Source organism: Chelonia mydas, chromosome 9, assembly GCF_015237465.2.
Source record: "Chelonia mydas isolate rCheMyd1 chromosome 9, rCheMyd1.pri.v2, whole genome shotgun sequence".
Taxonomy (NCBI): domain Eukaryota; kingdom Metazoa; phylum Chordata; order Testudines; family Cheloniidae; genus Chelonia; species Chelonia mydas.
Window position 1 is genome coordinate 21605823 of NC_057855.1, and position 24233 is coordinate 21630055.

At 47.0% G+C, this 24233-nt stretch overlaps 2 protein-coding genes across 2 annotated transcripts in view; one reads left to right on the top strand and one right to left on the bottom strand.

The window, feature by feature from the left end:
* Window positions 1-3811: 3811 nt before the first annotated feature.
* LOC119567095 (transmembrane protein 127) lies at window positions 3812-6113 on the bottom strand. Its single transcript, XM_037909233.2, has one exon. It carries the CDS (start codon window positions 5978-5980, stop codon window positions 5039-5041), a length of 942 nt encoding a protein of 313 aa, XP_037765161.1. The 5' UTR covers window positions 5981-6113; the 3' UTR covers window positions 3812-5038.
* A 5486-nt stretch (window positions 6114-11599) lies between these two features.
* The window catches only part of TRIM59 (tripartite motif containing 59), a 98027-nt gene continuing 85393 nt past the window's right edge, over window positions 11600-24233 (top strand). The window contains exon 1 of the transcript XR_006283718.1: window positions 11600-11668. The gene's annotated coding sequence lies outside the window, so the exon portion shown is untranslated. The remainder of the gene's footprint in view (window positions 11669-24233) is intronic.

Below are 24233 nucleotides of genomic sequence, written 5' to 3' on the forward strand. Positions count from 1 at the left end.
TAGGGTGTGGCCACAGGATTACTTTGTCTCTGGAAAATTGTGTGTAAGGAGACTCTGAAATCAAAGCCTGTAACTCTCACACTCTCCTTGCAGATGTTATAGCCACAAAGAAGGCAGTTTTCTGACACAGATGGGAGAAAGAAAAGCTCTGCAGCATGGCCAGCAGGTGCCAGGGAACAAAGGAGGATGAGCCAATAGAAGCTATAGCACCAGAGAACTCCTGAACTAGAGGAGAATCCGGGATTGAGAGGCAATGCAAGTTTGATGCCGCCTGGTATGCCATTGACTTGAAGACAGTCAGCACTGGTGCTGACATCATTGGATCAGACTCAACAGATGCTTCATGATCAGAACTAGAGTTGACAGTACAGGCCCTTACTGCTCCTGATGCTGTACTGGGGCGCAGTTGGACAGACCTGCTCCATTCTGCATGGAGTATGCTGCTGGTCTGCACTCCTCTTAAAAAAAGCAGTCTCCCGGAGCCATAGAATGGTCCCGACTTGTTTTATGGAACCTCTTCCTTGCATAGGGTGACCAGATGTCCCAATTTTATAGGGACAGTCCTGATTTTTGGGTCTTTTTCTTATATAGGCTCCTATTACCCCCTACCCCCGTCCTGATTTTTCACATTTGCTATCTGGTCACCCTATCCTTGCCACACCAGAGGCGGGTGAACAACTCCTTTTCCTCTGCAGGGAAATACCAGAGCCTGATCTCAGACTGGCATCACTTGTCAGATCTGAAGGTGACTGCTGATCAGAAGAAGGCCTCAGTTCTGAAGTGGGCCTCATGGCCTGCTCCAGCAGGTGCTGCTTCAGCTGCAAGTCTTTCGCCAACTGAGTCCTCTCTGTGAACAACTTGCTGATGGAACACCACTCTTTAATGTATGCCTTGCTGAGACACAAGCACCTCGTTTGGGGGGTGCTGTTAGGGATGGCCCGCACTATACCACAGACAATGCATGAATCCTAGTGAGGGCATCATGCAGGGCAGCCAACTATTCTGCTAACACTTAAACTGAACCTAAGATACTACTACAATATACATGATACTATTGCTCTGTCTTCTGAGAACTCTGTGAGGTGAAGACACCACAACAAGCTCTGACTCTAGCCCAGGGGTGGGCAAACTTTTTGGCCCGAGGGCCACATCTGAGTATGGAAATTGTATGGCAGGTCATGAATGCTCACAAAATTGGGGGTTGAGGTGTGGGAGGCAGTGAGGGCTCTAGCTGGGGGTGTGGGCTCTGGGGTGGGGCTGAGGATGAGGGGTTGGGGGTGCAGGCGGGTGCTCTGGGCTGAGACTGAGGGGTTTGAGGGCAGGAGGGGGATCAGGGCTGGGGCAGGGGGTTGGGGTGTGGGATTGGGTGAGGGGTGCGGGCTCCAGGCAGCGCTTACCTCGAGCAGCTCCCAGAAGCAGCGGCATGTTTCCCCCATCCAGCTCCTACACGGAGGTGTGGCCAGGTAGCTCTGCGTGGTGCCCCGTCCGCAGGCGCTGTCCCTGCAGCGCCCATTGGCTGAGAGGGTGGCGCGTGGGCAGTGTGTGGAGCCCCCTGGATGCCCCTACATGTAGGAGCCGGAGGACGGACATGCTGCTGCTTCCAGGAGCCATGCAGAGCAGGGCAAGCCCCTGACACTGCTCCCGGTCTGGAGTTCGAGGGCCAGATTAAAATGTCTGGAGGGCCGGATGCAGCCCCTGGGCCGTGGTTTGCCCATCCCTGCTTTAGCCACAGGCCATGAGAAGGAACTGAGGGAGCTGAGACAGTTCCATCCTTATGCAGCCAGGGGTGGGGTTATGGCTACAGGGCGTGAGCACCACTCCTATGGGTACTGGCAGGCAAAGTTCTCTCATTCTGGTGCATGCAGTGTGCACACCCCCACATGGAATACATGGCTGCATCTACTCAAAGAAGAAACATCATTTAGGGTGAATGCCAAATCCATTTCCTTTTACCTGGCCAATATTTGTGACTAATGGAGATCATTTTCTTTTAGTATTGACTACTGAAATACATCACATTTTGTATGAGAAGGCAGCAAATATCTAAATAATTGAACAGCAGGGAGGAATGTGCTCTACACTCGTTACAAAACAGGCAATCTGATCTGAAACCCCTTGGACCTGATTCTATATTACACTAGGTCTCTTTGCGCTGCTCCGGCAACATCTTAAGGTGAGTGTGTAAGGGCTTGTCTATACACACAGTTGTTCCTGATTAACTTCATGTGTGGACATTTTTATTCCAGAAAAAGTGTGTCCACACAGGAGTTATACAGCAACTATACTTTAAATTCCCACCCCACCTTAATCCACATTGACTTTCAAGTGCAGGCAAGTTCTAAATGTAAATGGAATTAGTTTTAAGGCAGTTTTTAAAAATTTGGGACTAAATCATGATATTGTCGATGTCAGTGGGAGATTTGCTTTTGATTTCAATAGGATCAGGATTTAGGGCTTTTCAACTCATGACGGTTATTCCAAAATAAGAATGTCTACACATGGAGTGACTCCAGAATAGTTATTCTGATTTAAATTCACACTGTTTTATTCTGGTATAAGAGTGCCTTTTTCTGGTTTAGCTTAATCTACTTCCTGATTGGATTAAGCTAATTTGAAAAAAGGCACTCTTTTGCCAGAATAAGAGTGTCCATACATAGTTATTTAGGAATAGCTTTTCTGGAATAACTTAATGTATCTGATGAAGTATTTTGACTGAGAATCAGATCATCTGGCATTAAGGTGAATTACATTATAGGTCCAAACCTGAACTCTTAATCAGACAACTTCCCCTTAAAGTCAGTTGAGCTGCAAGTGTCTAAACTCATGGCAGAATTTACAATATTAATTAGCAAATACACGATTTTAATTTGTTGTTCATGGGTGGTGGGTATCACAGGCCAGGGGAGGCTAAGCCTCTCCAAACAGCCTGGCCCCCTCCAGCTTCCCACTCTTCCCCCTTCCCACCCCCACCCCGCCTCAAGACTAGGGCAGCCTGTGGCTAGGACTTGGAGTGGCTGGGGCCAGTGCTTGCACCATCTGACGCTCCAGGGCTGGAGGCGCTGGGACCGCACCACCTACCAAGCACTCCAAGGCTGGGGGTGCTCAGGCAGCCTCAGGTGGCCACAGTGGGGTCTCTGGTTGGGGGAGGGGCAGGGCCTCATGCAGAAGGGTGGGGCTGGGGCTAAGCCTCCCCCAACGGGGTTCACATGCCCTCCCATGTTGTTATGTAAGTTGTAGTATTTGAGTTAGCATCTGAGTCTCATCTTGCTTACCTTCTAGTTTCTGATAATGGACCTGTTCCTGCTGAAATCAATTACAAAACTCCCACTGACTTTAAAGAGCGTGGACCTGCTCATTCTATGAGGTACTCACTTCCATTGATATCAAAGTTGATGGCCACAACTTCTCTAGCCAGGGAAGTTTTGTATTTTTTTTTAAGGTATTAGCAAGAACAGATTTACTGGACGCTACTTTTTACAATAGCATACAGGCTATCTTGTATTGTCAGAAATCCAAAATTGAAAATGTTCTGATTCCCCAAAATTTTCACTTTGAGTTTATCAAAAATGTGAACACTTTAAACCATTCTCCTTCATCTAAAATTCATTTTCTGTGGAAAAAAAAGTTTTGCTGTAAAATTTCCTATCAGCTCTACAATTAAATCATACATAATGAAAACGTTAGTAATTTTCACTTTTTGGTTGTCATGTATTAGTTCAATGTTGCACTTATTGGATTTCAGACAATGCAGAGTAATACTGATTTTAAATTCCAAGCAAACTATTTTAACTGATTTTTTAAAAAATGCTAAAAATATTTACATTAGATTTTGTAATTTTTTAAATGAAAACTACCTGTCTACATAATGCTATATAAAAAGTCAGAAATACCTAATGCTTTGTTATTATTATGAACGCTCTTTAATTAATTAATTATGCTATTGTGGTTGGCCTTCTAAAAGAGCTATGCAAATTGTGAGCCACATTGATTTCAATGGGGCCAGAATTCAGCCCACTTATCTATAAGGGGACTTTTTATTACAAAATGTTTTGGAAAGAAACTATTCTGTTACTTAAATTTCAGCCTTAAGTAGAGTTTGAATAATCTGTTGCTGTATAAAAAGCTTACTAATGTATCTATCTCTCAGGTAAGCTTCTGTTCACTCTTTAGTTAGTATGGTATATTTTAAAAGAAATCTTAAAACTGTGATATGTGTAAGACTATAAAAGAGAGAAAATAAAGTTTTATTGTGTGTACACACACGTGTGTGTGTGTGTATATATATATGTATATACACACATACACACACACATAGCTAAGACAAATCCTTAAAATACTCTTAACACTGTTACAACATTCAACAAGATGCAGAGTTGCCCAGTTCAATAGCAGGAACACAGTGGAAGGCTTGTGGAAGCCCAAATCCTCATTAACCACTTGAGGACTTGCAAATCTAAATTAAACTTGGCAGTGTCACTCCTATGGAGGACCATTCCCTTATTTTTAGTAGTAGTTTTAAGGCAGTTTTTAAAGATGCTGTTTTATGGTTTTGCTGCATAGCTCCTGGAGAGCTGTAATCCTTTTGAGGATCAGTTTTAAGGCACTTTGGTGGAAGTCTTCCTTTCTGGTGAGGAAGGATTCTGGTTTGTCACCTCCTGATCTCTCCATTCCAGGGAATTACTTGAAGGATGCTTTGTTGGAAGTCTCTCCTTTTGACAAGATAGATTTTCCTAGGGCAGGGGATACTTTCTCATTTGGGAAGTTATTTGCCAGCGGGTGAGGCAGCATTTTGCTGCATCAGTCTCTTATTGTAGTGTGGAAAGGAGGCTGAGTAGTGTCCCTCTCAGGGGGGAGGGTGATCAGTCTCTTGCTGCAGTGAAACAGGGATTTTCCTGGAGTGAGAGTCAGTCACTGGTTGTATGAAGAGCAGTCTTCTACCATTTGGGATTCAGTCTCTCCCTGTACAAATGGGAGACTCCCTGCCACTTGGAATTTAGTGTTGCCCTGTATGAAGGGGAAATCCTCTTCTATTTGGGGCTCAGTCTCTGCCTGTATGAAAGGGAGACCCGCCTCCATTTGGGTCAGTTTCTCCCCTTATGAAAAGGAGGCTCCCTGCCAGTCGGGGTTCAATCTCCCCCTGTATGATGGGGAAACTCCCTGCCAGTCGGGGTTCAATCTCTTCATGTATGAAGCAGAGACTGCCTGCCATCCCGGGTTCCGCTTCCCCCTGTACCAAGGCCACCACCTTCTCATTTCGGGGGTCAGCCTCCCCCTCCGATGCGGGGAGGCTGTTCTCTGTGTCACTAGCCCCTTCTCCCTCCTGCTTGAGGAAGCTCGGTCTTTTCCTCCTCCGCGCCATCCCAGGAGGGGAGAGACCTGCGGCAGGTCCCACACGGGCTGAGGCGCTGCAGCTGAGGCCGGTCGCAGTGGCCGCTAAGGCGCAGGCCAGTATGGAGAGGAAGAAGCTTTGGCCAGGGGTCGAGGAGAAGCCACGGTGCTGCAGTTCCTTCTCAGTTCGCAGTCTGCTCCGTACTAACTGGAAGAGGCAGGAGCACAGCGCCGCGGCGCCAGCAGCGAGCAGGGTGGCCAAGCCATGCAGGAGGGGAGCGGCCACTCCGCCCCGCCGCAGCCCCAGGAAGTCCAGCACCAAGGCCCCGTAGCCGCTCAGGATGGCCAGGACGCAGCAGACAGCTATAGAAGCCATCAGGGCGCCTCCGGCCCGACCCAGGAGCGGGGAGTCAGGAGCAGGATCTCTCGGGTGCACGGCCCAGACCACCCCTAGTACCGACTGGTTCCTCCCGTCGCCGCTCGTCACTAGGACCCAGCTGGGGTAGGCCCCGGCCGTGCACATCACGCCGAGGGCTAAGCATTGGGCCACGGCTGCGGCCAGACTGCCCTGTCGTCTTCTGCCTGCTGCCGGGATCAGCCGACGCCGATCTTCAGAGATCGGCTTGCCGTGTGCCGCCTCCCCCGCTTCCATGGCGGCAGTGCTCGGAGTCCGGGACGAGGGAAGGGGAGTCAATTCCGCAACCCGCCGTGCTGCGCGGCTCCCACAGCCTGTGAAATAACGGGACACCGGGCAGCGCAGTCCGCGCCACTACGGCAGGGGGAGCTGTGGCCCGGGCACAGTGAAAGGGCTGTGGCAGTCCTGGGCGGCCCCTGACCCGGCGGCTGGGGGAGGCTAGCCCCGCCCCTTCCGCGCCCCGGAACCCAGAGCCCCCAGCCCCCCCAAAGCGGGGCCCTGTGGGCGGAGTGTGGGTGGGGCCACGCCTGGCTGTTTGAGGGGCTCAGCTTCATTTTTAGGGGCCCCTCCTTGAGATCCAGCCAAGGAAAAGAACATTCTCTCTTATTCCCCTCCCCCCCGTTTTTCATTCTTTTTTCTTCCTCCTCCTCCAGTAAGTAATAGGAAGTAAATGAAAATAAAGTGCGGTTCCTTGGTTGTTTTTGTAGTCTGTCTAACTTTTCCACAGACCATTTGAAAATCGCTGAGAGTCTCAGCGGACCATTTCATGATCTTTCCAAATATTGTTTGTACCGTTAGCTAACTGTTGTACAGCGCTTTGGATAAGAGCACTTTATAAAAAAAAAAACGTAAAAAAGTTTTAGGGTGCAGGGTCTGGCGAAGACTTATGGTGCGGTAGGGGGATCAGGGCTGGGGGGAGCAGGGTCTGGGAGGAAGTTAGGTGCAGGAACAGGCTGAGAGTTGGGATGTAGGGTCTGGCCAGGAGTTAGGGTGTGGGAATGGACTCAGGGCTGGGACAGGGGTTGGGGTGTGGAGTGCTTACCTGGGGTAGCTGCTGTTTGGTGTGAGGGGTGCAGGAGTCAGGGCTGGGAGTGTGTGAGGGGGTGCAGGAGTCAGGGAGCACTGGTGGCGGGGGAGGTTGAGGGGGTGCAGGAGTCGTGGCTGGGGGGGCAGGGGGTGTGTGAGGGTGGTGCAGGAGTTAGGGTTGGGGATGCAGGGTCTGGGAGAGAGGGTACAGGAGCAGGTTGGGGTGCAGAGTCTGGCCAGGAGTTAGGGTGCAGGAGCGGGCTCAGGGTTGGGGTAGGAGGTTAGGGTGTGGAGCACTTACCTGGGGTAGCTCCTATTTGGTGCAAGGGGTGCAGGTGTGAATGTCGGGGGGGGATGGGGTGCAGGAGCTCCTGTTTGGTGCTCAGGCTGGGGGTGTGTGAGGGGGGTGCAGGAGTCAAGGAGGGCAGGAGGTGTGTGAGGGGGATTTGGGAGTCAGGACTGGGGGCATGGGGGTGCTCCCTGCCCCACCCCAGCCCTCCTCCCTGAGTGGCTCACAGCAGGGGACTGGGGGTGGGGGCGGTATGTGTATTATTTTCCAGGGTCCAGGCCCCGTGCCAGGGCACCTTGTGTTTCACTGTAAATGCGTCTCTGGATAAAAAGAAGAAACAGATGTTAAACAGATGTAGTTGTAAAATGATGCTTTGGGCCCCTGGTGCCAACTGTACTTTCAGGTGTCATTGAGGATCCAGCAGCACCCCAAACTGAAAACTTCTTAAATGAAAGGAGGATAGGAAGGACAATTACCCCATTTCCCTTAACACACTATCAATGCCTCCCTTACATCCAAACTAAGCTTCTGCCAGCTTGCCTTTATCTAAGTATTGCTCTCCACCAGGCACTAGGAAAGCAAAGATGCTGTGCCATCTGGGTTTGATGGAAAAGAGGCATAGAACTGTGTGTGCCATATACATCTTGAAAGAACTACAGCCCAAATTGTTTTATTATTTTCCTCAGCATGACATACAGGAGGAGCAATCAAAATCAGCCTGGCAGAACATGCATGAGAACTGTCTCTGGACAGATAAGCAATTGATCAAAATCACATTCTCTGATCTCTTGGGGCCAAATCCTGTTCCCATTGAGATCAAAAGGAGTTTTGCTATTGAGCTAAATGGGAACAGGCTTTGATATTTGGAGAGGAAAGAACAAAACCACTCAAGCAAGGGCTATGTTGCTTATACCACAGCTATCAAAGGCCCCTGACTCATGTGAAAAAGTCAGCAGACATCCGATCTTTGTCCATTGCAAGGAAGAAATCAGCAATCAGTAAGGCTAGAACAGTCTCTGTACCATATCCAACTCATAAGTCCAGCTGCAAAGGATCAAGAAAATATGAAGCTCCGGATTACCTTAAAGTCCTCAGTCCCTTGGTTAGAATGCTCCCAATAGTATATGTTCGTAGTCCAGAGGCTGGAGCAGGAAAGAGGCAACATGGATATATTTCCAGACCAGGGCCTTTTAGCTTCTGCCAAGTGCCAAGTAAAGGGAAATCTGTTCTTACTGTGAAAGATGGTGTTTGGAGTCACATGGGCAAGTTACATGTCCATCACCCCCACCCATATTCTAGTTAGAACATTCACAAAAAGTCCATTAAGTGTAGACAGGCGTTTTCCAGCGTCCATTGTGAGCTAAGTGTTCCTTAATGTTCCATTCAACTTGACTTGTCCCTTCATGTGCTGGGTAAATACCTTGTGGGTGTTACCACAGGAGCAAACATGTATAAACATAGCTAATATTCAAAACTTCAGATACCAAGATGAATATACATGCATAGAAATAGCATAATAAGTACCACCTATTTCACCTACACGACTATTCTCAAAAGAGATTCTGAAAAATCATACCACATACCTCAGACCCTATGTGCCAGCACCATGCCCCACTGGAGTTTTGTTATCTGTTATGTAACAGCAGATATGGAGCCAGTGACATGACTCTGTTTAGCTTAAAAGAGCAAGGTTAATGTTTAGCTGTTTAGGTGTGACTGCACCTTTAGTCAGTGATACTGGCTGGCACACAATCAGGTTAATGGGCTTCAGTGTTCCTTTGCAGTTAACTTTTTAATGTTCATGAACCTGGTATGTGCTGAGGTGGTTTAAAGCATAAACAACCTCAGCACAGATTTTTAGGTTTGCAAATCTGTGAACCTCTGCCTCTTTGAGATTTTATTATTATTATTATTATTTTGCTAGTCATAATGTGGCAGGGTATCCTCCCCATCCTCTGCTCATGAGGTTATATATGTGTCTTGTAGCACTCTTCTGAACACCAGTTGGAAGGAATTTTTTTTATTGAGCTACCCCTGGTGTAGCTCCACGAGTGCTAGTGTAAGCGGGGGAATAGCCCTGCTTTTGTGGGGATCTTTCCTGGCTTCTGCACTACCCCGGTGAAGTGGGCTAGCGAAAGCATCTTAGTCCTCGCTCCCACTTCCTTTACCCAGTGGTCTCCCTGCCCTTGAGGACTCCCCTTCCACTCTCCTGTCTGGCAGAGTCCTCGTAACCCCAACAAGGCTGGGCCCAGGATTCCTGGGGGGCTCAACCCCCAACCCTGCTGTGGTCACCTAGGACAGGGGGTAGGGTGTCCCCACTCCGGGGTACTCTCTCTTCACTGGGCACTCCTCTGACCCACGGACCATTACATACAAGTTAAAGCAAATGCAAGTTATTTAATCAACAATTAATTTTAAAAAGAATAACGAAAAATGGGAAAGGTTAAAGGAAACACATCAACCCGCTCTGTGGCAGGGAACATCACAAACAGTGTCTCTGGAATGTCCGGGCAGTTCACAGTCTGTTCCTTGTAAGTCCCAGGCCTTCTTCTCAGGCCCTGGCTGTGCTGTAGGGATGCTGTGGGTTGGACACTTGCTCTGGTGGTGGCCACACGCTCTCAGGCTCTAGGTGGCAGGACCCTTCTTCCCAGCATTGTCCCCGCCCTGTCAGGGTTACGATCCAAGCCTGGCTTGCAGAGCCTCCTGGCTGAGGTGTCTCCCTGTGCTGGGCCCGCTGCCCAGGGTCCCCCTCGCTCTCCCCAGCTGCTCACCACACCCAGCTCCAGACTGCTCCAGCCCCAGTTCTACCACTCTGTCTCAGCATGGCTGCTGCTGCTCTGCCTCCAGCTCCCTGGGCTGCTTCTCTGGCCCCTCTGCCTCTGGTTGCTACAGCTCCGCTCCCAGGACAGGTCCGCTCTGCAGGCTGGCTCCGTGACTCTGCTCCCAGCACTGACCTGCCCCGTGGGCTGCCCCTCTGGCCCTGGCCCCAGCAGCTCTCCTCCCAGGGCAAGTCTGCTCACTCTGTGTCTCTGGCTTTGGGGCTGCAGCTCTGTTCCCAGGACAGGGTCTGCTATCTCTGGATCTGGCACAGCTCTGCTCCCCAACTCAGCTTGGACCCCTGCTTTCTCCTTAGCTCGGCCCAACTCTGTCTGATCCAGGCAAATCCAGCTCACATGGAGGATGGGACCTCCCTGGCCTCCTGACTCCCTGATTAGCCTGCCCGCCCTGTCATTCAGGCTGACCTGGAGCATTGGCCTCTCCCCACTGTTCCTGGGAACTATCAGTCTCAGGGTCCTGATTTCCCATAGACCCTTCCCCTTTTAGTACTGGGAGCTAGCCAATCAAAACACCCCCACTGAATGTTAATAAGGGGGCAACAGTCCCCTTACGCTAGCAATGAAAATGAAAGGAGCACTAGGATAGACTGGGTGCAAATATTTTTATCACCAGTCATGTAATTTTCTGGCCAGCTAGTACAACTTCCATTGTTGCTACTACTGGTGGAACAGTACTAGTGTGGAACAGTACTAGTGCCTAAACTTTTTTGCATTGACAAGGCAATTGACTTATTGTCCCCTGCATTTCCAAGCCCTCACAGTGGCCAGGGAATCTGTGCCTGATGGACATCTCCTATCACTCAGGTAGGGTGACCAGATGTCCTGATTTAATAAGGACAGTCCTGATAGTTGGGGCTTTTTCTTATACAGGAGCCTGTTACCCTCCACCCCCGTCCCAATTTTTCACCCTTGCTATCTGGTCATCCTACACCCAGGGCAAGCCAGGGAAACTGCACCTGGGGGGCACCTGTGAGTCCAATCTAGAGCTAGAAGAAATGTAAATCTTGGATAAAAACCTGGCCCCACTGAAATGAGTAGCCAGCTTTGCCATTGACCTTAACAGAGCCAAGATTTCACACCCCTGGGTCCAAGCAAGAACATGTGAGATGCGCACACTGACTTTAGTCAATCCAGTATATCTACACTTAAAATGCTATAGCAGCACAGCTATGCCACTATCATGCTTCAGTACAGACACCACCTATGGGACAGGAGGGGGTCTTCCCACTGGCACAGATAATCCATCTCCCCTGGAAGCAGTAACTAGGTCCATAGAATAATTCTTCCATCAACCTGGTGCTGTCCACAAGGGATTTAGATTGGCTTCCCACACCACTCAGGGGTGTGGATTTTCCCACCCACCTAATTTTTTAGTGTAGACCAGGCCTAAATGCGTTGGGCAGATGGGAAGACTCCCCTCAGGGCAGGAGAGCTGTGTGACTACAGCTCTGGCGCAGCTTAAGCTAAATAGCCCTTAACGGCCGTTTGCTGGGGGTGGTGTTAGTTTGAAAGTAGTAACCGTTCAAACCCAGCCAGTCGCCTCAGCTTTACTTTAGAACTGAATGTTCTGCGGCCATCGGTTGGCTGCAGGGTCTCAGCGGCGCATGCGCGACATGGGTTGCGTAGCGTCTTTGCCTTCCTTCCTCTCCTCCTTCCCCGAGGGAGCCTCTGATAGGACGGGGATGGGGGCGGGGTTTAGGGGCTAGTAGCGGGCTGGGAAACCTAGTAGGGAGGGTGTCAGTGGCTGCCTGAGGGGAATCTTGTGCGGGCGAGGTGAGTTTCCCTGCAAACCACGGGGGGAGGGGCATGGGGAAGCTGAGCGGGGGCTGGTGGACGGGCCTGTGGGGCCTGGCGTTTGTGAGGGGATTAACGGACGGGCAGGACTAAAGCATTGCGGATTGTGGGGCCCTTAAAGGGGAAGGCACTGGTCAGGCTGCGGGCAGTAGCCCCTACCCCCATTGCTCTAGCGGGGGCTAGCTAAAGACGGGCCTTAGACGGGGTACCTGTGCCCTGGCAGCGCGGTGTAGTTGTCTGGTGAGGGTCAGCTGCCGCCCCTTCTTCTCCGGGTGCTGCTGGCCGGACTCCCGCCGTGTGGTCTCCAGGCGCTGCAGGGCGCGTCGCTTGCCCTCTCCGTGTCTGTGGGGATAATGGCTCCTTCACAGGAGGGGCTGGTGTAAAATGTCTGAATTAAAGTAACTTGTCCTAATAAACATGCTGAATGTTTATAAAGGTGTCTTGAGGTTTTTGGCTGGAAGGCGTTGTGTACATTGAAAGTGTTTCTTGCTAAAGTCACAGTTGAACTGGGACAGAAAACCACAACATCCGATGAAGTGAGCTGTAGCTCAGGAAAGCTTATGCTCAAATAAATTGGTTAGTCTCTAAGGTGCCACAAGTACTCCTTTTCTTTTTGCTGGTAAGTGATACTTCTGCTGCCTCTACCCTTCACAGTGGGTATGTCCGGTTTCCCCTCCCTTTTTAATTACAAAAAGGATTTAATTGTACCTTATATTCCTGTAGTACTATTAATAAGAAAGTGCTTCACAAACTACTGACCCGAGCAGTTCATTTGATGCTGCTGTGACATCTTATATTGAGTAAGGGCGGTCAGGCTTTTTAGTAGTCCTCCTAAAATGCACCAGTTCTGAGGGGGAGAAGAGTTGTGGTTGAGAAGGGCTGATGCTTCCTAGTCAGTGTGTTTGGATCCTTTTCTTTCTTCAGCTGGAGCTACTGAGACCACTGGTTGGACAAGAAAGCTCAGGGAGTCAGGGTCTGCTGCTCTCCTTTGACTGAGCTATCCCAGGCCAGCTGATTGTTGAGCAGGTTGGAGCTAAGGGTTGTGCTCAGCACAGGCTCCAGCAGTGTGTTCTCCCCAAGCAGGAATATCCTTTGTGTGGAAAAAATTAGGACTTGTGGGGGACAAGGTGGTTGAGGTCATATTGTTATTGGACCAACTTAAAAGATATTACTTCACCCATGTTGTGTCCCTAATATCCTAGGACTGACATGGCTACAACAACACTGCATAGAATTAGAGGGGTCCTTATAAGGCTGCCTGATTCTGCACTATTTCCCAGAGATGAGGGATGTCCTGATTCTTATTTTCTACTATTCTATATTTGTATCTTTCAGCAAATCATGTCATTTCATTATTCACCCCTTCTTCCAGGTTATTAATACAGACATTAAACGGCAGGAGCTGGATTCACAAAGAGACTTAGTTATTGCAATGCTGAGCATTGCAATGCCTAACCCCTAAGTATCCTGCCTTTCTATGGAATTCACAGCCTTGAGGTGGGTGCCCAGGCAAATAGGGAACAGTTGTGTGGTTAAGGCTATGTCTACGTTGTACTTTCATTGTTAAAACTTTTGTTGCTCAGGGGTGTGAAAAAACAAAACAAAAAACAATCCCGAATGACAAAAGTTTCAACGACGAAAAGTGCCAGTGTGGCCCAGGGCCATCCTTAGGATTTATGGTGCCCTACGCAGTATTATTAAACTGATGCCCTTATGCTCCATTGAAAGTGGTCCCCAGCGGCGCTGCTGACCCCAGTGTGTCAAGGGGGCACAGCCATCACCCCCACCCACGGACCCTAAGAATCTCTCCCCCCCCCCCCCCACTCCCAATTGCTGACACACACTGAGCTTCCTACACAGCAGATGCTGTGGCAGTGACTCAAGACAGGCTTCGTGCTGTCACATGGAGGCTGCATCTTGCCAGAGCCCTTGACCCTCCTGCAGCCCCTAGCAACTCCTGGCTCATCACGAGCGTTTTGAAAGGACATACCAAGCAGTAATAACAGCAATAATACGAGAACGTGTGTGTGAGAGAGACTGTGTATGTGTGACTATGTGACAGAGTGTGTGTTGGGAAGTGTGAGACTGTGAGACAATCTGTATTGGGGGACTGTGACTCGTGAGAGGCAGAGTGTATGTGGGTGTGAGAGCCAGTCTGTGTGTGTGTTAGGGAAGTGTGAGAGACAGTGAGCGCACTGTCACTTTGAGCCCCCCCCACTCACGTGGAAGTTTTGCTCCTCTTGTCCTGGCCCCGCTGGAGACCAAGCCGCACAGGCAGACAGTGTCCAGGGAGGAACTCTGCTCCAGGCAGCGGTGGGCTGGGTCTGTGCTGCCCTAGGCTCCCCAAGGCTGGGTCGGACTCTGGAGGCTGGGGCCCTCAGCTGACTGGCTGAGGAGTGAGCAAGTGAGGGAAAGGGTGGGGAGAAGCCTGTCGGCCCAGCGCGGGGGAGAGGCTGGAGAAAAGAGGATTCCAGCTGTAGCCAGCAAGGGGAATGGTGCCCCAAATTTTCGGGTGCCCTACTCAGCCGCGTATGCCTAGGGATGGCCCTGGTGTGGACAGTGCTTCGTCAGCAGGAGCCACTCTCCTGTAGATGAAGCTACCGCCCCTCGTTGGGGGTGGTTTTATTTTGTCCTCAGGAGAGCTCTCTGCTGGTGACAAACAGCGGCTACACTGCTTATCTTACAGTTGCATGACTGCAGCAGCACAGCCATGCCATTGCAAGGTGCACAGTATAAACATAGCCTAAGAAAGGAATTCAGAGAAGCCAGCAAGAAGGAAGCTGACTAAACTGGCCTGAAGTGAAAAGCAGAGGAGAAAGTGGGGCTTAAATACTGGATTTCCATTGATCTGGCCTTAGCTACCTGACTGAGAGGCTGGAGGGAGGTGGCTGTCTGTGCTCAGGATTCACAGCCATGGACTTTTTCTTGGAGTTAGGCATCCATTCCATATTAGCCTTGTTTTGGGGGTGGGGCAGGGAATAGTGAGAGAACACCACCCTATTATAGCCAGTAGCTCAGTGGTTAAGTCACTTGCCTGGGAGTGGGGAGACTCGTCTTAAAATCCCCACTCTGTTGGATTTGGAGCAGGGAGTGGAACCCAGGTCTCCCAGGAGAGTGCCCTCGCCACCAGGCTATTAGGTATTCTCTGGTTGGGCTCCCTGAAATCTCATGTTGAAGCTGTTCCATTCTGTATACATATTTACTGTGTGATAGATACTTCCTTGCTATTTTTATAACTCTGTAGCTCAGTGGTTAGGGCCGTCACCTGGGATGTGGACACTGGGCTATTGGGTACAATGGGGTGCACACACAGGGGAGATGATGCCCAGTCTGAGAATCCTGTTGGGGTTTAGGCATGAGCTAGGGCACCAAGTAGCTTGTCATCAGGATGTAGGCAGTTTTGTGCATGCCCACCAGCAGAAACTTACGTGCCTATAGGGTTAGGTGGCAGCTGAGCAGTGGTTTTGTGAATGTCAGTGGTACCTAAATGTTGGATTTGTGCACATGAGGAGGTCAGTAGTGGCTTAAGTCCCTTGTGAATCTAGCCCCTGTCCTACCAGTACCCTGATTCCTGGTGTACCCACTAATGTATTTTGATTTCACTATCTCTTGCTTCATAGTTAGCAAGTTTCCTTAACAATATCTGGTGATGTACTCTTATCAGAAGGTCTTAGAAAAAGTCTAAATAACACTATATCCGCCAGTTCTACTTTGTTACTATTTTGTTAGTTGTTGAAACAATTTTAAAGTTCCACCTTCTTTGTTTAGCCCAGGACTCTAAATTCAAATTCTTATTTATTTATGGTAGCACCCATTATGTACTAAGTACATTTCAAACACTGAAGAAAGATTGTGGCTTCTCTGCAGAGCTCACAATTTAAGGACACCCTTAAGGACACAATTTAAGGTTAAGGAAAGGAGACTAAGAACAAAAATAGTCAATTTATACACAAGTTAATTTGATTCACTGGAAGCGATATGAGCTGCTGGTGCTTGGCATCTTGCTTGGCATCTCACTTTGGATGAGCTATTACCAGCAGGAGAGTGAGTTTGTGTGTGTGTTTTTGAGAAAAAAGGTGGGGGGGGGGGTGAGAAAACCTGTATTTGTGCTGGAAATGGCCCACCTTGATTTTCATGCACGTTGTAAGGAGAGTGGTCACTTTAGATAGGCGATTACCAGCAGGAGAGTGAGTTTGTGTGTGTATGGGGGTGGGGGGGTGAGAAAACCTGGATTTGTGCTGGAAATGGCCCAGCTTGATTACCATGCACATTGTAGGGAGAGTGGTCACTTTGGATAGGCTATTACCAGCAGGAGAGTGAGTTTGTGTGTGTGGTTTTTGGAGGGGGGTGAGGGGGTGAGAGAACCTGAATTTGTGCAGGAAATGGCCCACCTTGATTATCATACACATTGTGAAGAGAGTGGTCACTTTGGATGGGCTAAAAAGAAAAGGAGTACTTGTGGCACCTTAGAGACTAACCAATTTATTTGAGCATGAGCTTTCGTGAGCTACAGCTCACTTCATCGGATGCATACTGTGGAAATTGCAGAAGACATTATTATATACACAGACACCATGAAACAATACCTCCTCCCACCCCATTCTCCTGCTGGTAATAGCTTATCTAAAGTGATCATCAAGATGGGCCATTTCCAGCACAAATCCAGGTTTTCTCACCCTCTGCCCCCCCACAGACAAACTCACTCTCTTGCTGGTAATAGCCCATCCAAAGTGACCACTCTCTTCACAATGTGTATGATAATGTCTTCTGCAATTTCCACAGTATGCATCCGATGAAGTGAGCTGTAGCTCACAAAAGCTCATGCTCAAATAAATTGGTTAGTCTCTAAGGTGCCACAAGCACTCCTTTTCTTTTTGCGAATACAGACTAACACGGCTGTTACTCTGAAACCTTTGGATGGGCTATTACCAGCAGGAGAGTGAGTTTGTGTGTGGGGGGGTGGAGGGTGAGAAAACCTGGATTTGTGCTGGAAATGGCCCAACTTGATGATCACTTTAGATAAGCTATTACCAGCAGGAGAGTGGGGTGGGAGGAGGTATTGTTTCATGGTCTCTGTGCATATAATGTCTTCTGCAGTTTCCACAGTATGCATCCGATGAAGTGAGCTGTAGCTCACGAAAGCTCATGCTCAAATAAATTGGTTAGTCTCTAAGGTGCCACAAGTACTCCTTTTCTTTTTGCTGAAAAGTATCACAAGTGATACCAGCACTGTGGGAAACTCTTTGAGGCAAAGCTCCACTAGTTTTAATGAATGTGAAATAGGGAATATGTTATTAAGAGATGAGACTGAGCCAAGCTTTTTGAGAATAGGCTTTATTACCTTTTTGCTTAAAGGTGACCTGAAAATGAATATGACCATCTGTCTGCTCCTTTATCCCCTTGCTTTTTACAACAGAAATGTAGGTCTTCCCTATCGTGAAAGATTGTATGGCCTTATCTACACTAAGAATAGTTTTGAAAACTTTCTCACTGTGCCTAACATTAATTCAGAGAATCATAGAAATTTATGGCTGGAAGGGACCTCCAATAGTCACAAAGTCCAGCCTCCTGCACTGAGGCAGGAACAAGTAAACCTAGACAAGTGTTTGTCTGACTTATTCTTAAAAACCTCCAATGATGACAGTTCCACAACTTCCCTTGGAAGCCTATTCCAGAGTTTAACTACCCTTGTAGTTACACAGTTTTTCCTAATATCTAACCTAAATCTCCCTTGCTGCAGATTAAGCCCACTATTTCTTGCTCTACCTTCAGTGGACATGGAGAACAATTGATCACAGACCTTTTTATACAACCCATCAACTTATTGGAAGACTGTTATCAGATCCTCCCTCACTACACATGCCCACATGTAATCTTTCTTCATAGGTCAGGTTTTCTAAACCTTTGATCATTTTTGTTGCTCTCCTCTGGACTCTCCAATTTATCCATATCTTTCCTAAAGTGTGGCAGTCAGAATTGAACACTGTACTCCATCAGACCAGGTAGTAATTGGAAAAGTAATATGGTCAAATGAAATTTAAAATAAGTTCTTGGAATATATTAGGAACAACTTTTTATTACAGAAATTGGAGGAAGAAACTGGGGCAAAGCCATTTTAGACTTAATTTGGATCAAAAGAGAAGAATTGGTAGTAAACCTGAAGGTGGAAGACAGTTTAGGTGAAAGTGATCATGACATGATAGATTTCATGATCCTAAGGTAAGGAAGGAGTCAGAGCAGCAGAATAAGGACAATGGACTTCAAAAAAGCAGACTTTAACAAACTCAGAGAACTGGTAGGTAAGGGCCCAAAAGAAGAAAATCTAAGGAAAAAAGGAGTTCAGGAGTACTGATGGTTTCTCAAGGAGATAATATTAAAAGCAAAACTGCAAACTATCCCAATGCTAAGGAAAGTAAGATGCCAATATGGCTAGATCAGGAGCTCTTTAACGACCTGAAAATCAAAAAGGAATCCTACAAAATGTGGAAACATGGATGAATTGTTAAGGAGGAGTACAAAAGAATAGCATAAGCATGTATGGGGCAAAATCAGAAAGGCTAAGGCACAAAATGAGTTTACAGCTAGCAAGCGACATAAAAGGCAATAGGAAGAGGTTCTTTAAATACATTAGGAGGAAGAGAAAGATGAAGGAAAGTGTAGGTCCTCTAATTAGCAGGGAAGGAGAGCTAATAACTGATTACTTCCAAGAAGTTTCAGAGTAACAGCCGTGTTAGTCTGTATTCGCAAAAAGAAAAGGATTACTTGTGGCACCTTAGAGACTAACCAATTTATTTGAGCATAAGCTTTCGTGAGCTACAGCTCACTTCATCGGATGCATACGATGCAGTGAGCTGTAGCTCACGAAAGCTTATGCTCAAATAAATTGGTTAGTCTCTAAGATGCCACAAGTTCTCCTTTTCTTTTTACTTCAGGAAGGCTCAGGTGTTTAATACCTATTTTGTTTCAGTCTGCACTAAAAAGGCTAATGGAACTAGATACTTCACACAATTAATATCAACAAGGGGGAAGGAACATAAGCCAAAATAGGGAAAGAACCGGCTAAAGAATATTAGATAACTTAAATGTATTCAAATCAGCAGGGCTTGATGAAATTCATCGTAGGGCATAAGGGACTAACTGACGTATCTCAGAAATATACTGAAACAAATTATTAATAAATCAATTTGTAAGCACCTAAAGGACAATAGGATTACAAGGAATAGCCAGCATGGATTTATCAAGAACAAATCATGCCAAACCAACCTAATTTCCTTTTCTTAACAGAGTTACTGGCTTGGTGCATAGAGGGGAAGCAGCAGACGTGATATATCTAGATTTTAGTAAGGTTTTTGGCACCGTTCCACGTAACATTCTCATAAACGAACTAGGGAAATGGCATCTACAGGAAATTACTGTAAACTAGGGCCACAACTGATTGCAAGAGCTTACTCAGAATAGTTATCAGTGGTTTGCTGTCAAACTGGAAGGGTATGTCCCTGCAGGGGGGTCAGTTCTGGATCCAGTACTATTCAGTATTATCATTAATGACTTGGGTAATGGAGTGGAGAATATGCTGATAACATTTGCAGATGACACCAAGGTGGAAGAGGTTGCAAAGGACAGGATTAGAATTCAAAATGACCTTAACGAATTGAGTTGAACAAGATGAAAGTCAATAAAGTCCAGAATACTTCACTTTGGAAGGAGAAATCAAATGCACAACTATAAAATGGGGAATAACTAGCTAGGTGGTAGTACTGCTGAAAAGGATGGGGTTATAATAGATCACAAATTGAATATGAGTCAACAGTGTGATCCTGTTGCAAAAAAGGATAATATTCTGGGGTGTATTAACAGGAGTCTTGTACATAAAACACAGGGAGGTAATTGTCCCCATATACTCGGCACTGGCAACCCTATCATTCAGGTGAACTGCTGTTAGCAACATAGGGTCCCTTAATGAAGGGAGACTGCTGGTAACCTATATTATAGACACCAGTTCAGCTGAACGGTGAAAAACTTCTGAATATATTCCTAACACAGATGTAAGAGAGAGAAGATTGAGGTAATATTTTTTATTGGACCAGCTTTTGTTGGTGAGAGGGACAAGCTTTCAAGCTACACAGAGCTCTTCCTGAGGTCTGGGGAAGGTACTCAGAATGTCACAGCTAAATACAAGGTTGAAGGGATAGTTTAGCATAAGTAGATAGCACATATTCTAAGCCAGCGGTTCTCAACCTTTCCAGACTACTGTATCCCTTTCAGGAATCTGATTTGTCTTGCCTATCCCAAGTTTCACCCCCCCTGTAAAAATACTTGCCTACAAAATCAGACATAAAAATACAAAAGTGTCACAGCACACTATTACTGAAAAATTGCTTACTTTCTCATTTTTACCATATAATTATATAATAAATTGATTGGAATATAAATATTGTACTTACATTTCAGTGTGATACTTGAGCCTGTTTTTTCACTTTTGAGTCTTGTCTGATGCCCAAGCCCTGCCACCTGGGGCTGAAGTATGTAACTTAGTTTCGTGTGAGCCCCCTGTGGTGTGGGGCCCTGGGCAGTTGCCCTGTTTGTCACCCGTTAATGCCAGCTCTGCACTTGTGACCCCCCTAAACCTGTCCTATGGACCCCTTCCCCCCCCCCAGGGGCTGCAACCTCCAGGTTGAGCAACACTGATCTAGATGAGTTGAGTGCTCCCTGGAAGACCTCTGAGAATCCGCGGGGTACACGTACCCCTGCTTGTGAACCACTGTTCTAAGCGGCCATTCAAGATGAAGTGGCCTTTTAACCCCTGTAGTCATAGGATAAAAACAATGGTTAATGGATTACAGATTGTTTGTAATAAACCTTAAATCCAGTGTCTTTACTAAGACCATGATTTTGTGTCTAGCAAACTTATGAATTTAAGCTCACAGGCTTGTCTTTTGAAAGTGTTGTGCAGGTTTCCTTTGAGGATGAGGACTGATAAGTCAGATTTAGAGTGTTTGCTTTGTGAAAAGTTTTCACCCACAGGTGATTTTATCTTTTATCATATTCCTGTCTGAGTTCATTTGAGAGCATAGTGATGGTCTGTTTTCACCCACATAGGACAGTTGCCAACTTTCATGCGGTAAATAAGCACCCCGACTTTCACAATAAGCCAAAAATCAAGGTAACCCCATTTCAAAGCAAGCCAATCCCTAAGAACCCCAAAATTCTATGTGACTAGATCCCCCGGCGTGCAGTCTGGAACTGTGGTGGGCCCGCTGTGCACCCTCTAACTCTCTTCCCCACTTGCCCCGGCTTGCTGGGAGCTGATAAAAAAAAAAAAGAAGAAGCAACAAGCTACAGGCCAAAAACTAGCCAACAAGCAACTCACAAGCTAATTAAGATAAAATCAAGCCCAATTTCTGCGTGTTTTTGGTGGGTTTGGCATGTCTGCCACATAGTTGTTGTTGGGGCATTTAGTGCACAGGATGAGGTACAGCACGTTACTCCCTGGGGAATTCTGTGCCACTGCACAATGCAGAACATTAATTGTGTGCAGAATTTCATTTTTTCCTGCAGAATTGGCACTGGCTGCTGCTAGGGGCTACTGGCTTTGGAAGAGCCCAGCTTGCTATGTGGGAGGCACATGTGGGCTGCTGTTCCTGGGTTTGCCAGCCCTGCTTGGTCACATGGTGCTGCAAGGCCTCCTCCCTGTGTGGCAGTTCCTGGAGCTGGGGAGAGGCAGGAGGAATAGATGGGATCTGCAGGAAGGAGCTCCTGCTTTCTGGAGGGGAAACTGAGCGTAAGGGGGAGCCTACCGGGGAGGTGTGATTCGAGGTGTTCTGGGGGTGATCGAGCCCCCCACCATCAACAGGTTTGGGTTGTCTCTGCCTGGTGGGACAGTAACAAAGCTGCATGGAACGGAGCCTGCAGCTGGGCTCCTGGGGGGACGGGAGGAGGTGTGGGTGTTTGGACTGGGGTGGGAGGGCCCTGTGCAGCCCACTCCAGCACCACCCAAATAGTCTCTTCCAGTACACACACACCCCTCCAGCATCCCCAAATGCCCCCTGCCAGTACACACACCCTCTAGTGTCCCAAATGCCCCCTCCAATACCCCCCCACCCCCCAGCTTCTCCTCCTGGTAGTGTCCTCTATTTGGGAACTTGAAATATGGTAATCATATGGGGGCAAAACGAAAAACTGAGAATCAACTAAAAGACTGGAGGGGGGCAGAGTTTTCTCCCAAGATGTGCCCAGCTGGCACATGTGACACACCCAGACTGAGGTGACCGACAGAAGCATAACAGAGAAACAGGAACTGGGTTGTCATAGGAGTTTCTTTAACTCTACTCCTGGTGGAATCTTTTTTGTCGTCTGTATTGTTACAGACATATTTTCTGACAGATATTTTGAAATAAATTACCAAAATAATTGAAGCTGTTGTGATTATATTGTATTATTTTGACAAATAAGGTATACAGAATTTTAAAATATTGTGTACAGAATTTTTAATTTTTTGGCACAGAATTCCCCCGGGAGTAGCACATATTGTGATAGCCAGTGACCAGGTCCTAGTGGGGAGCTAGTTATGATCACTCAGTCAGGGTGAACTGCAAAGAATGGGGCAGACAATCCGCATAAAGATGGTGGATATTCCAGTACTGATATTTACCAAGCCGGTATAAAACAGCTTCTTTTATTACCTTACTGGTTACTCAGAAGTCCAAACAACACAGTTCTCTTAAGGTGATCCAGCCTCAGGCCTCCATCCAGCTATCCACATCAAATATGATGAACGTTTCTATAAATCTTATTTCATCATTTACAATGAAAGGTTCCACCAATCCCAAAGGATCGGACACATTACCTGCCAGGTTATTGAATATTCCAGATCTTACCCAAATACATGATACAGCCAATTCTTAATAACTAAACTAAATTTTATTAAAAAACAAAAGAGAGATGGTATGGTTAAAAGATCAATATACATACAGATATGAGCTCAGTTCATTTAGGTGCAGATTCATAGCAGAGATGGTGAGCTTTGTAGTTGCAAAAAGTTCTTTTAGAAATAGTTCATAGGTTATAGTCCAATGTCCAAATATCATTCAGGGCATACCAGCATAACTGGGACCTCAGTCTTGTGACTCAAACTTCCCCTGATAGCCTAAGCAGATCTGAGATGACAGAATCAGGACCCAAGGATCTTTCATACAATTTCATGTCTTTTGGCAAGTTGGGAGTTCAAAAGGTAATTAGCATGACTTTGAAGGAGGTCCATCACCGGTACTTAGCTATAGAATTAACAAGGCAATTTGCTTGTTCCTCCACCATTCACAGATTATTTGCTATACATTTCAGAGAGAGATTAATACAGAGATATCCCATGTTTACAATTCATTTAAAAAATAGGATGTTCTTTTGACCTCTGAATTATCAGAATACATAGTCAGAGCATAGACAGGGAGTGTTGATTACATTTTTGACCCTACCCATACATATGTAAATACACAAAAACACAAACATTATCTCCGCACATGTCTTTTGAGGGTTATTTATTTGGCAGGATATTTAACCCTTTCTAGCCATGCGTCACAAGGACCCATGGACCTTGAAAGGTGTGTTGTGGCGGGTGTTGATCATTATAGCAGTGGAGATAAGTCTGGAAGTTTTGCATCTGTTGTTCTGACAGGGTCTGGTGCCACTTTGAGTTGGTGGGTCCTGATCTGTTAGGAGCTTGTTTCTGATGATGAGCTTGGAGAGGTTGGGGGGGTTGTTTGAGGGCCACAAGAGGGGGTTCAGGAAAGATTTCTTTCAGGATAGGGTCGCCATCAAATACAGGTTGTAGTTGTTTGATACCCCATATAGGTTCCAGTGTAGGGTGGTAGGTGACAACTTGTGTGTGGTTGGAGAGGGTTTTATTTTTGTATTTAAGCAGGTTTTCTCAGGGTATTTGGGTGGCCCATTTAATGATGCAATCTTCTTCTTTGGTGGAGTGTCCTTATTTTATGAAGGCAGTTTTGAGTGGCTTTAGGTGTATATTCTAGACATTCTCCTGAGAGCATATTCTGTGGTATCTGAGTGCTTGGGTGTAGATAACAGATTTCTTGGTGTGTTTGGGGTGGTTCCTTAATCACCACACCTACCTTCATAGATCCAGTATACTATTTAGTCATGGAAGTCATGGATTCCGTGACTTTAGTGGACCTCCATGACTTCTTTGGCTTCAGCTGTCAGCTGCTGAAGGTCAGCTATTATCAGCAGGAGAAAAAAAACTTTTTGTAGTGATAATCAGGATGGCCCACTTCAAACAGTTGACAAGACAGTGTGAGTAACAGCAGGGGGAAAATTAGCATGGGGAAATAGTTTTTAGTTTGTGTAGTGACTCATCCACTCCCAGTCTTTATTCAAGCTTAATTTAATGGTGTCCAGTTTGCAAATTTATTCCAGTTCTGCAGTTTCTCATTGGAGTCTCTTTTTGAAGTTTTTTTTTGTTGAAGAATTGCGACTTTTAGGTCTGTAATTGAGTGTCCAGGGAGGCTGAAGTGTTCTCCAACTGGTTTTT

Bases quoted from the DNA above. Each gene is read 5' to 3' on its own strand.
- LOC119567095 (XM_037909233.2), bottom strand. From the start codon at position 5,980: ATGGAAGCGGGGGAGGCGGCACACGGCAAGCCGATCTCTGAAGATCGG.